Below are 13,782 nucleotides of genomic sequence, written 5' to 3'. Positions count from 1 at the left end.
TGTGAAGAGGGGAACGCAGGTCTTTTCCATGTGAATAGCTCTGTCTTGGGAATGTCTAATCTGTGTCTAACTGACAGATGTGCTCATGCGGAAGCAGAGTCTGTGGAGGCATGAGCTGTTGTGACCAAGACTTTTGTGTAGCAAGAACTAGTCCAGAGAACATTCAGTGTTGGCTTGGAACCAGACCTTGTGGGTCTCAGATATCCCTTAATGCACTAGACCCTGTTCTAATTTGAGTCGCATTGATTGTTGGAGTTGGGAAGGACCTTGGAGAGTATCCTGTCTGGATGGTTCATATGTAGATGAAGAAACCGAGACCTTGGAAAGTTATGTGACCAGAATATAGTCACCTAGGGGCAGAGCTAACATGCTGACAGCCCTCTGTGGTACCCTCAGAAGTGCTCACTGTTTCCCTGCATTGGAGTGTTGGGGTGCCCTCAGCCTGTGTACCCCACAGTATGCTAAGGATGGTTGATCCTCCTGAAAAAATATGGTTAGCTGTACCAAAGAGATTTTATGGTTGGTTTATTTTTAAAATTCAAAACAATACCCATTTCTTTTTTTTTAAAATTTTATTTATTTTTATTACTAAGTCAGATATACAAAGAAGAGGAGAGACAGAGAGGAAGATCTCCCGTCCGATGATTCACTCCCCAAGTGACCGCAGCAGCCGGTGCTGCACCGATCCAAAGCCAGGAGCCAGGAACCTCCTCCAGGTCTCCCACACAGGTGCAGGGTCCCAAGGCTTTGGGCCGTCCTTGACTGCTTTCCTAGGCCACAAGCAGGGAGCTGGATGGGAAGTGGAGCAGCTGGGATTAGAACTGGCGCCCATGTGGGATCCCGGCACGTTCAAGGCAAGGACTTTAGCCACTAGGCCACCGCACTGGGCCCAAAACAATACCCATTTCTTGATTAAAGAGCATCAACAAACAGTACCTAATTCTTCAAAAAAAAAAAAAAATCAATAATCGTGATAAAACTGGCGTCAGACTTAACATGTTCATTTGTGTACTTTGCCTGTTGATTGTAGCGCCATCTGTTGGCACCAATGAGAGATTATTTGAAAGCTTTGGATTTTGAATAATCTTTCCTGGAGTGGCCTATACTGTTAATAGATGAGCTTTCTCTCTAATACAATACATATATTTGCATGTATTGACTGATGACTGTAAGCCTGTTTGTGTGAAGTATTCTGTGTATATTTGCTGAGTCGGATGTTAATGATTAATTTTAAAAACAGGTTTATTTATTTGAAAGGCAAATATATATATATGAATATATATGTAATTTTTTTTTGAGAGAGAGATCTTTCTCCCCAATGCCTGCAACAGCCAGGGCTAGTTCAAACTGAAACTAGCAAGCAGGAACTCCGTTTGGGCCTCACATGTGGGTGGCAGGAAGTCAGGTAGTGGGTCACCATTGTTGCCTCTGAGGCACGTTAGTAGGAAGCTGGACTGGAAACACAGAGGGGCCAGGATTAAAACTGGCACTCCAGTAAGGGATTCAGGCATCCCAAGTGGTGGCTTGACCTGCTGTGTCATGCCTCCCACTTCCCTGTGTTAATAGATCTAAGGATGGCCTTCTTTGTAACAGTTTGGTGATGGGACAATTTAGCAACCTGTCTCTTGGATTTAGCTCAACAATGAAACCCTAAGGTCTGAAGAATTCCCTGTAAATGCTGAATTAACTTCTTTTCTATTCATCGAGACTGGTGTTGTCCTTGAAAGAATCAAGATTTGTTTTTTTTTGTAGTATATTCTGTGTTTCCAATGAAGGACTCCAGAAGAGAAGTATGAAGTAAACTCTCCACTGTAGCATTTTGGGAGGTAACTGCTAGCTAGTCAGCAGCTATGCATCTGTTTTGATGGCTTTCCTTCCATATGTGATTTACATATGTACACACATGCTAACGAGATCAGAGAACCAAGGTGACCTGGAGGAGAGTTGGTTGGTCTTTTAAGCTGTAAGAAGTAGCAGTGGGTCCTCTGAGGAGGTGACACAGAACCTGCTTTTAAAGGAGAAGTAATCCAGGAAGCTGATGCTAGAAGAATGAATGCGTCTGTACATCTGGAGAAGATGTGCACAGCCTAGGCAGGGAGCAGTGTGCCAGAGCTGCCAGTCCAGGTGCTGGAAAGTTTTGGCATGGAGCAGGGGGTACAAGACTTGAAAGTGGAGGGGGCGGCAGATGAAGACCATGGAACAAGCGATTTGTAAGTCATTGCAGTTATTTGGACTTGTAGGGGAACTGGTGCTAGACCTCAGGCTAAGAAGTCAGGTCCGTTCTGTGTTTCAGAGTGATGGCCCAGGAGGCAGTGTGGAGGCAATGAGGAACAGAATGAGAGCAGATGGAGCAGGAAGAACAGTTCTGTTGTTGCGGACTCAGAGAGAGCATTTATGAGACAGGAATAATAATGCCTGCCCTGCTGAGGTGTCTGAGACGGGGATGTGCTAACATCTGCTAGGTGCCTCCGTCGTATAGATGCAAGGTATTAGTTTCTATACCATCTGGCAAACTTTTCAGTGTTCTCACATTCTCTCGTGACTGACAGCATCCTGATTCTCTCAGCATTATCTGCCATTCTGCATGTAATGGGAGAGAAGAAAACAAAGCTCCTACCCCAAGGAAGTGTGTATATTTTTAATTTTGAAAAAAAAAAACCTAAGTGAGGAAACTTTGCTGAGATGTCAGAATATTTTTTTTAGGTACTTCTGTGCCATGAAACCATGGCTTCTTTGATTTGTGACTAATACATGAACTTTCTGTGCCACTTGGAAATGTGGCGGTGGCAAGTGTTGGAAGACGTGTTCCTTAATGGTCTCGGTGGAAGGGAGTCTGGAGTGTCCCTGAGAGAAGCCTTTTCCAGAGCACACCATGGATCCCACCCAGACTGAGAGGGCAACCAGAAACTGGTGGCAACTTGTTGTTGGAATTTCCGCCTTGCCCTGCTGTGGGGAGATCTGAGGTCAGTTGGCCGCAATCCACACCCCATCTTCCCTGGTTATCTGCTTGCCTCTTGTCCACCCCATATAGTTGCATGTCCCTTCTTGTCCTTGGAGGGGTGTGTGTATGTGTGAGTGTTTAATTCCTCTTATTTGGCAGAATTCAAAATGTCTGGCTCCCTGCCCTGTGAAGAGCTAGGCTGGAAGGGAAGTAATGTCACCTCTGGTTCATAACAGCATGGATGTTCAGCCCATCCATGCCTGGCCTTTGGGTCCCCCTTCTTCACTGTAGCTCCAGGGACTTTGGAATGTGACCTGCCTGAGGATATGGTACTCCCCATCTCCATCCCCAGTGAATTACTTTTCCAATGTCTCCTGTCTCTTTCTGAGGTTTTCTTGCTTTCTGTCAGTTTCCGTGCAGGCAGGCATCTGTATGAGGGCCCACGTACTGCTTTTCCATGACACTTTTCTCTCTTTGCCAGGGACTACCTCTCTGCCACCCCCACTAAACTCTAACCACAATGTCTACCTCTTCTGTACATTTTTGGGGATTGTGTGTTGTGCAGGTAACTGTATAAACTGTTCACCCAGCATAGACAGGTCTGCCTGCCTGGTAATGTTTACTTTGATCTCAGTAGATAATAATTGCCAACAATTGAATGAGTTTTTTTTTTTCAATTACCTAAGTTTGCTTTCAGTGACATTATTCTTACTTTGAATTATGCACATTTGAGGAGGGTTTTCTGATTCGTAGTGAATATTCTTTGTAGTATGTGAAGGGCCTCCTGCCCGTGCTGGTAAAAGGCTGGGCATTGACCACAGCTGCACACATTAGGAGAACCCCTGGTAGCCATCTGCCTGTACCTGATGTCGCCACTGTCTGTCTCTGCCTACTCCTTTCTCCCTTTTCATGGGCTGGTGGGGGAGTTCCTTCCAGTTAGAATTTATGGACTCCTACCTGTTCCGAGTGTCTGCTTCTCAATGTCTGTTTCTTTGGTTAATTTTGACCCAGTGGGATCTCATCTGTCAGGATGTGTGTAACTCTGACTTTGGAGCATCTGCTTGATGTAGGATAGTTCAACAGTTCTTGGATCCTCTAGCAACGAGAGTGTGGTGTTAATCTTGAAAGCAGTATCTTGATTTTAGGTGTTAGACTTTTCTTCAATTCTGGTTTTGTATAAGCTCTTTCTTATTCTCCTCCTAATTGTTTTTTATGAGGTTATAGTGCCATGACTTCAGTACAGACTGTGAGTCATAATAGACTTTGATTGAATCTCAGCAATACCAATCATGGATTCTATTACTTCGGGATGTTTCCTTGGTCTCTTAGTCCCCACGTCCCACCCTTTCTTTTGAAAATGGGACAAATAATACCTACTTCATGGGGTTGTTGTTAATGTAAATGAAATAATGGAAATAGTACCATCTTGACACCCATATTTAAAACTCAGTAAATAGTGTATATGTAAGACAACTTTGGAGGTAGAGCTTGAAGAAAATTATAAAATCACTTCCTCACCTGGCTTAAATTTGATATTCCAGGGAGCCAAGGAAATTGCATTCAACACAAAATAGTCACAGTTAAAATGCTCAAGGAAGCAATTTAAGAAATGTCATCTTCTCCAAACATAGTAAAGGTGGGGTACAAGACCTATAAATTGAGAAGCTTGACTTCAACACTTAGTAAGACTCTGGAACAGAAAATTAAGCAGATGTCTTTGATAATTTAGTAGATGTAGTGGTTTCTGGAGGGTAGCATGGGTTTCCTGAGGATAAATCCTCCCAAATATCCAATTTCCCCTGTCGATAGTACTGTATGATATACAGCTCTGAGGAGTGTCACTTCAGCAGGTATGTAACTGTCTCTCAATGGAGAGGATGATAAAATCTGGTCTAGATGATAGTGCTGCTGGGTTTGCAGTTGTGACCAGATGATTAATGTGATAGTTGTCACTTTGGAAGTCTTAGGTGAAATATTGTGAAGCCTTCACATAATACTTTCCCAGTAAATATTCTGATTGGGAATTCGAAGACCTTCAGGATGATGTACGCTTAAAAAGATGCAAGTGGGCCAAAGTTGGGTGGGGGTGGCAAACCATGAATGCCATGGATGAGTGAACCAATATTGAGACTAGGAGTGGGTTGTGTGTTGTGGTGCCACAGGTTAAGCTGCTGCTTTGGGGTGTCCACATCCCATATCAGAAGTCTGAGATCAGTTCCCACCTCCAGTTCTGATCCAGCGTCCTGCTCACGCTCAGCCTGGGAGGCAGCAGATGATAGCTCAAGTATTCGAGTACCTACCGTCTGCGTAGGAGACCAAAAGGGAGTCCTGAGCTCCCAGCTTTGTCCCAGTGCCTCACTAACTGCTGTGGAGATTTGGGAATTATCCAATGGATAGATCTTTCTCTCTGTTGCTCTGCTTTCAAAATAGTAAAAATAAATAAATAAACTTTAAAACTGAGTAAATATTTTACAAATTAAAAATGGTTCAGGATCATGCTGATCATGGAAAATGATGTGTGGAATCCCAAAGAACTGAATTGAATGAAGCTAATGGTGAAGACCTTAATCTAGAAAGATCCAGCCTGAGTAGGAAAGGAGATCTCCTTTACTGCAAGTTCAAGTGACAGTGGTCTGATGATTTCTTTAACCCTAAACTTAAGTTTCATTGATTCCTTCAACAGATATGATCAAATATCCATCTGCCATGAGTGTTTTGGAGCACTTGGGGGGGACACTAGTGAAACAGTTGTAAATTTCCACCAACATGGAGCTTATATTTTTATGTACCAATATTTCTGCAGCTGCCAGAAAAAAAATTAGGCATTGTTTGCTGAAACATAATAGCAGCCCATGATGATTATAACTTAATAATAACCCTGTTCTTGATATGGTGTTTTACACTGGGGTCCTTGCTTTCAGCTCTGAATACCATTGTCTGGACAAACTAGAGTGACAATAAAGTATGGAGAAGAATACAAATCATATTTCATGGGGCCAGCATTGTGACACAGTGGGTTAAACCTATGCTTGTGATGCCAGCGTCTCATTTCAGCATATGGTTCCAGTGCTGGCTGCTCTGCTTCTGACCCAGCATCTACGCTAATGTAACTAGAGAGGCAGCAGGAGCCAAACCGTTTGGCCCCCGTCACACAGCCAAGTTCCTGCCTCCTTTCTTGAGCCTCACCCAGAACTCGTTGGTGTGACCGTTGAGGTGTGAAGGTAGTCCCCAAGAAGACTAAGTTTTGGCACTGTGTTTCCTAGAGATCCGCAACAGGCTATCAGCTGTTCTCTGTTGCTATGGGGACTCACTTCTAACTACCAAAAGGCTAATTTCTGATCAGTGTCGCCCAGGAGTGCATGGGGTAGCTCCTCATTCAGTGTCTGTACCCTCATCCTAGAAAAGTGTGGCTATGCAGATGACATTTTGTGAAGATACTGTGCATACTACAATAAAATTAAAATTCTAAAATCTCTTTTTATATCTTGTAATGGATCTGAGGGTGGAATAAAGTGCCTTAGAACAGATGTGGGAGGCCAGGATTTTTTTTTAAAAAGCCATTTTAACAGCTCCAAGTTAATCAAACTACTTTTCTTAAGAGGCATTTAAGGGACTATTTTAGGGTATATTTGAAATTTCTCAATTATGCTTATTCGAGCAATAGCCATCCCAGCAAACCCCATCATCTTCCTGAGGCCTTTCCAAGATTCTGATTCAGCTATGGCCTCACCATGTCCGACTTTTCAGGTAATTCTATGGAGTTTTACATTTAATTCTTTCTTAATTGCACCATGGATCTCACTATCTAGATGGTAGACTTTGTGAGAACCCAATCTTATGTTTCACTTTTTGTAAGATTTGTATATTAACTGGAGAGAGAGAGAAAGAGAGTGGGGGGTGCAGAGAAAGAGGGAGAGGAAGATGGTGAGGAGGATGAGAGAGAGAGAGAGAGAGAGAGAGAATATTTGCCTTCTGCTGGCTCACTTTCCAAATGACCACAATGGCCAGGGCTGGGCCAGGCTGAAGCCAGGATCCTGGAATGCCATCTAAGTCTCCTATTTGGGTGGAAGGGACCCAAATCCTATCTTCCACTGCTTCCTCAGGCTCAGGCACATAAGCAGGGAGATGGACTGGAAGTGGAGTAGTTGGGAGTGAAGCCGTATTTCTTATGGGATGCATTTTATTTGGCAGTCCATCATGTAATCCTATTCTTCTCATTTTACCCTAGAACCAGCCTCTTAATCAACCTCAAGATTAGCTTGATGAGGGAAATACTTTATCCACAAGATCAAATCTAGTGGCAAATTTTTACATTATTTTCATAAGGCAAAATCCACATGACGTGTAGACTTTCTGTGGTCATGTTCTTTCAGATATATCCAGTAGTGATAGTGCTCTGTGTGTTTAAGGCATTGGCAGTTTCATGTTAAGCTCCACAGAAGACCTTGGAAAAATGTGAATAAGGAAAAATTTACATATGGATTCCAGAATTTTTGCACCCAAATATACTCATTTTTAATTCCATTTTCTGTGAATTTTTGCAAGTACCTACATGATGCTTTAATTAGGTTGGGTGTGTGACCACTGCTGACAAACAAGTAATTAGGCTGTATGCATTAGAATCAGGCAAAAGGAAAATTTGGCATTGTCTCTTATTTCTGATGTTGCAAATCAATTGCATTAGCTAACAAGAACATAGAATCAGAAAGTCTTACCACTTTTAATTATCTTCTTCTCTTCTTTCAACTCAAAGGGAAGATAATACTCTTATTTGTTCCACCTTATAAACTTTTTTTTTTTTTTTTGGTGGGGAAGGCATCTCAGGAAGATTACTTTAATTCTCTATAACTAATTTTGTTTCTGGCTTTTTAGTGGTAACAGCCTTTAGGTATCATTCGTTCATTCCACAGACATTCATTATGTAGATCTGTGTTAGGCACAGGCAGGAAACAAAGTGAACAGGGTCATCCCCGCTTTCAAGGAGTTCACTAGAATCTGCGTACTTCATGTTGATTTTTTAATGGTTCAGCAGTCATTTCACTGAAGGGCTTGTGGGAAGAGCTAATTAGCTCATTGGGTAATGAAATGATTCTGCTTTCAAATGCTTTAAATAAACTATCAAGCCTTAAGTTCTGAGCAGAAATTGCTCCTAATGGATAGTTGTGGAGATTAGAACTGGGTTGTCTCCCTTGTCCGTGATTCTTTGGTCAGGACTCTGTGTGGCCTGCACACCAGCAGCACCAACTTCCCCTGGGAGACTCTGGGGTCCAGCCAAGCAGGTGCACTGGTGAGTGAACTCCCAGGTGATTTGTTGGCACCTTGCCATCTCAGAAGCACTGGTCTGCTACCATATTTCCCAAACTCTGATGCACACAGATCATTTGGTGATTTTACTGAAGTACAGATTCTTGGTCTCCACCCTCAGAGATTCTGATCCTTTATGGCTGTGGTTAGGGCCTGAGAATCTAAATTTCCAACAAACTCCTGGAAATGTGCTGCCTCTCTGAGAGCCATGCTTTATGTAGCACTGGTCTAGTTGCCTTGTAAAACTGGATTGGTGTTTGGTGAGGGAGGCTGGGAACCCTGATGAGGCGCAGGCTTCTTTTGCTTTGCTGACACTGGGTTCATGAGCATGATAGTGAAACTGATCCCTGGAATGTGCAGCCTGTTATGGGAGATGCAGCTTTTCAAGCTGGTCTGTGATCGGCTCTGTGAGATAGCAGAAGAACAAGCCGTGCGACTGTGTCCAGCGACTGAACCATTGGAGTTGGATCCTGCCAGAGAACAGGATGTTCACTCATTCCTGTGAGCCACTTGAATCCCAGGCAAGGATAGATGTAAAGCAATAGTAGTTAATCCAAGCATGCAAAATTGTAGGACACAGAGCTTTGGAAGTGACGAGGAATAAAGAGTAGTGGAGGAATATTGGGAAAGAGATCTGTAAGAAGTTGACCAGATTGAGAAGAGTGTTTTGTTGAAGAGTTTGGATTCTGGTTTTGTTTGTTTGTTTGTTTGTTTGTTTTGTTTTGAAAAGTTTTGTGGAATTTTACCTCCTACCTGATGCATGTGCTTTGTTTTCCTTTTAGGATTAAGCATGAAAACATCGTTGCCCTGGAAGACATTTACGAAAGCCCAAATCACTTGTACTTGGTCATGCAACTGTAAGTATCTTGTTAGTTGTCAGTGAAACCCAGACAAAGTCTGATACTCAAATGCATACTCCAGTGAACGGGACAAGGTGGTAAAGGAAATTACTAGGCTAGACTCTTGCGAGCACTGTGGCCTGTAGCACGGTAGAGAAACCTGTATTCATCTGGAGACAGAGGACTGCACCCAGGAGGTGCTGGACCAGCGTAAACATCCTCACAGTAGGTTCCAGTCTTTTTATGGCAAGGTCTCTGTCTTCCTAATGTTCAAATGTTGCTGCCCAAAGACACTTGAGGGAACTCATGGCACAGTTCATGCTGCTTGTGCCTCTTGGAGAAATTCCCACCCTTGTCTTCATTTCTAGCAGTGCCAGGCGTGGGAAACAGATGGAAGCTATGTGCTCTTTCCCTTCCATTCTACCCCTGGAGGGTAAGCACATCTGTGAGTGGAGTGGTACTTCATATCAGATGTCAGAGAAGTCTCATTGCATCCCAGCCTGACACTGTCATGCCCATGAGATTATGTCTGCATTCCTGTAACACTGGAGATGATGGAAGAAATAAAGAAAGCAGATATGCACATAGAGACTACCTGAATGTGGATGGAATGAGCCTCCAGGTTCATATAAATGTTTTCTCTAAGTGATAGAATTCCAAAGCATATTTCAGGACTACACATATTCAGTATAAATGATAGAAATGGCATTAGAGTAACATGCTTTAGCCATGACCTAAGTAAGTAAGTTCTGGAGGACTATAATTTTGAGTTTAGTGGTGGAAGAGGATTTTTGTTGATGATCAGGTTACATGGCTGATTTCATCGGATCACTGGAGGTATAGAAGCATTGGCAGTTAGGCTAACAAGTAATATTTCATGTCTTCATGTCTTCATGGATGTTTAAGCAACATCTTAACTAGGGATCGTGTTAAGATGCAACTAAGTGTTTATCAGTGCCTTTATTTTATCTCTTTAAAATATTTTAGGAGAGTATGGAATCTTTGTGTAATTTTAAAGTCTTCAAACTAGAAGCATATACGTGACTTTTTGCTGTTGTAGCAGTCTTGGATGGTAAGCAGCAGTCTTAGTGATTTCGCTGTTAGAGTCACCTGTGAGACTGACTGATAAAAATACAATATTCTACCAATGTAAGCAGCTTTTGCATGCTGGGTTGCATCCTAACTCTCCAGTTACACACCTGCGACCTTTTCCCAGTGCCTGCAGTTCTGTTTTCCGACTTGCAATGTTTCTGATTTTTTCCTCGAGAGCAAGAATATTCTCAAAGTTTCAGGCCACTCCCTGGAACTGGTTTTGTTTTATACACATTCTGTTACAGGTGCGGGTGAGTCATGGTCTTTGCAAATTCAGCTTGTCTAGTGGAAAGCATGTGACATGTTGGTGACAGATGAGGCTCACAGTGTATCAGCTGTGTGCTTTTAGCTGTGTGCTTCCCTACTGATAATATAAGCAGTACTAATACTTGCATCCAAAGCTACGTGGATGTGTTTGATTTCATTTTGTGATGAAGCAAAATGAGAGAGCAGTTAGAACACTCCAAATGTATACATCTCAGCTCTGCCTCTTATTGGCTGGGGGAATTGGGCCCGTATCTGAGTCTGAGAACAGTTTTCCTGATGAGAAAATAAATGGAAATCTTAAGAATATGTACATTGAAGGACATTAGTCGTCAGGGCACGAGAGAACGAGATGAGAGCACTACAGGGTCACACGTTAAGAGATGGCCAGTACCTGTTGATGTCTTTCTGGACATCTGTTACCTTTCATTGGTTTCTCTACAAATGCCCTTTAACTTTGCAAGATCAAGTTCAGGGGAACTTGAGTTTTCCCTTTCTAAGCAATGTGATTATAAATGAGCCAGCAGAATACAATGTAAAGATGGGTTGACTTGTGAGCATAGAAGTTTCTGGATCAGAACCATATTTGAAAGTCAGTGTTGGCATAGCTCTCCCCACTTCCACCCTGAACTTCTACCAGAAACTTCCTCCCTCTTCTGCTTTAAACCTCATTAATGCGACCAGTGCTCCTTGAGAATTTATGGTAATTTACAGAGGAAGTAGGCTGGAATTAGCTTGGTCAGGCCCTGGAGAAGATCTGTCAGGCAAGTTAATTATAACATCCAGATTTACAGGTGATGCATGCTTCCACTACCTAAGGAAGAGACTATTTGCACTAGTGGGAAATTCAGAAGCACTGTGTATATGATCACTGAATATGTTCATTGCAAGTGTTAGTTTATTTGTATTTTCATGGGTTCTCGCTACTTTTTAACCATCAGCTTTATTGAGGAATAATATATGTCCACTTTACCACATCTGTTTTTTTAATTTTTATATTTTAAAGATTTATTTACTTTTATTTGAATGATCTACAAAGAGAAGGAGAGACTGAAAAATCTTCCATCTGCTGGTTCACTCCCCAAGTAGATGCCTCAGCCGGAACTGAGCTCATCTGAAACCAGGAGCTTCTTCTGGGTCTCTCACACTGGTGCAGGGTTCCAAGGCTTTAGGCTATAATCAGAGGACTGGATGGGAAGCAGGGCTGGGCCTGGTGTAATAGCCTAATGGCTGAAGTCCTTGCCTTGAATGTGCCAGAATCCCATATGGGCACCGGTTCATATCCTGGCTACTTCACTTCTTTCCAGCTCCCTGCTTGTGGCCTGGGAAAGCAGTAGAGGATGGCCCAAGGCCTTGAGACCTTGCACTCACTTGGGAGACCTAGAAGAAGCTACTGGTCCTTGACTTTAGATCAGCTCTGTTTAGATCAGCTCTTTAGTCTAGCTGTTGTGGCCACTTGAGGAGTGAACCAGCAGATGGAAGGTCTTCTCTCTGTCTCTATTTCTCTCTGTAAATCTGACTTTCTGATAAAAATAAATTTTTTAAAAAGTGGAACAGCTGGGACATGAACCAGGACCCACATGGGATACTGATGTGTGGAGGGGAAGGAATAGCCAGTTAAGCCAGTGTGCCAGCCCTTCCAACAAATTTTTAATGTGCGTCAGTGTAGTAGGGGGTTCTAGTTGCTTGTTACTTATTATTGCTGAGTTGTATTCCACTGTGTGAATGACCCACATGTTATCCACCCACGTTGTTTCCAGTTTGGGGTATTGTGAGTAAAGCCTCTTGGAATATTCATGTACTATTCTTTGTTTGGATGTATGTTGGAGTAAAGACCTGAAATCAGGGTGAGTGGGTCAGATGGTGCGTGTTGTGTTTAGATTTTACAGAAGGTGACAGTTTTTCAAAGTTTGCTGGCAGTATATGTAAGTTGTTGTTCTACATTCTTACAACATACTTCAGTTTTAGCCATTCTGATGGATGCACCCAAGTATCCTATGGCAGTTTTAATTTGCATTTCCCTGATTGTTGATGATGCTGGTCATCTTCTTACACCCTCACTGGTCATTTCAGCTTACATACTTTCTTGGTAAAGAAGGTTTTCAAATCTTTTGCTGATTTTTTGCTGGATCATTATCCTATTATCGGATTTTAGGTGGTTTTCATATATCGTAGCATCTGTCAGATACATGTAATATGAATATTTCCTCCTAATCTGTAGTTTTTTTATTTTCACAATTGTGACTTTAAAAATAGTGACTTTTTAAAAAGTAGCTTTATTGAGATATAATTGACCTGCTCATTTATAATTCATTTGCATGAGGTATACAGGTATGTTTTTAAAGTTTCAAGTTGAAACATCATCACAACCTAATTTTAGGATGTTTTTGTTCCTCCCAAAGAAACTTTTTACTAATAGTAATTCTCAGTTCTTTCTCCTCTTAGTCCTTTTAAATATATATGTATATATATATATATATATATGAATCCCTTGTGATTTTCAAGTGTTTTATCCTATTTGATCAATTTTCTTTTTCATTTCTTTATACTATCATTTGTAGCATAGAAGTTTCAACTTTGATATAGTGTAGTTTATTTTTCTTTCAGGTTTTTTTTGGCTTTTGTTGTCATATCTATGAAACTGTTACCCAATTCTTGACTGTACCTGTAAAGTAGGGCAAGTTTTCATGATGATCATTTTTTATGGTTTATACTTTTATGCTTTGTATAAGAAGGCATTGCCTACTGTATATTTACATTTTTTTCTTCTAGAATTTCTGTGGTGTTAACTTTTTCATTTAGGTGTATTTTAGGATGAATTTCAAGTTAATTTTTATCTGTGGCATGAAATCATCTTTTTCTCCATGGGGGCACCCACTTTTCAGCATCCATTTGTTGAAAAGACTTTTATGTTCCGAATTAGTTGACTTGGCACCTTTGTCAAAAATGGACTGACCATATGTGGCTGGCTTAGTTTCTGGACTCACTGTCCTAGTTCATTACTCTGCCCATTTGTTCATAGCAAACTGTCTTGTGTAATGTAGCTTTAGACTAAGCCTTGGAATAGATAGTATAAGGCTTCTAACTTTGCATTTTCTTACTGACTTTAGAATTAATTTTTCTCCCAAAATATTGACAGAGAATGTTGTTTGGGATGGCACTGAATTTATGTATCAGTGTGAGGACAAGTAATAACTAAAAGAATGGGTACTTTTAGACCATTGGTTTGGTCTTTCTCTACTGTCAAGTGATGTATATAGTGTTCAGAATGTAGGCCTTTCATCTTTGTCAGCTTATTCAGAAATATTTGATCTTACTATAAATGCATTTTTCTGTTTCTGC

At 41.6% G+C, this 13,782-nt stretch overlaps 1 protein-coding gene across 4 annotated transcripts in view; it reads left to right on the top strand.

The window, feature by feature from the left end:
- The window catches only part of CAMK1D (calcium/calmodulin dependent protein kinase ID), a 386,816-nt gene that overhangs the window by 241,918 nt on the left and 131,116 nt on the right, over positions 1-13,782 (top strand). For all 4 annotated transcript variants that reach the window (XM_012930343.2, XM_058669473.1, XM_004578466.3 and 1 more), the window contains exon 3: positions 9,028-9,102. In XM_012930343.2, the coding sequence (XP_012785797.2) occupies positions 9,028-9,102 (75 nt within the window). The remainder of the gene's footprint in view (positions 1-9,027; positions 9,103-13,782) is intronic.

The sequence above is a fragment of the Ochotona princeps genome, chromosome 10 (genome assembly GCF_030435755.1).
Source record: "Ochotona princeps isolate mOchPri1 chromosome 10, mOchPri1.hap1, whole genome shotgun sequence".
In the NCBI taxonomy this organism is placed as follows: Eukaryota; Metazoa; Chordata; class Mammalia; order Lagomorpha; family Ochotonidae; genus Ochotona; species Ochotona princeps.
Note: the sequence above shows the minus strand (reverse complement) of the source record. Positions and strands in the feature narration are given on the sequence as shown.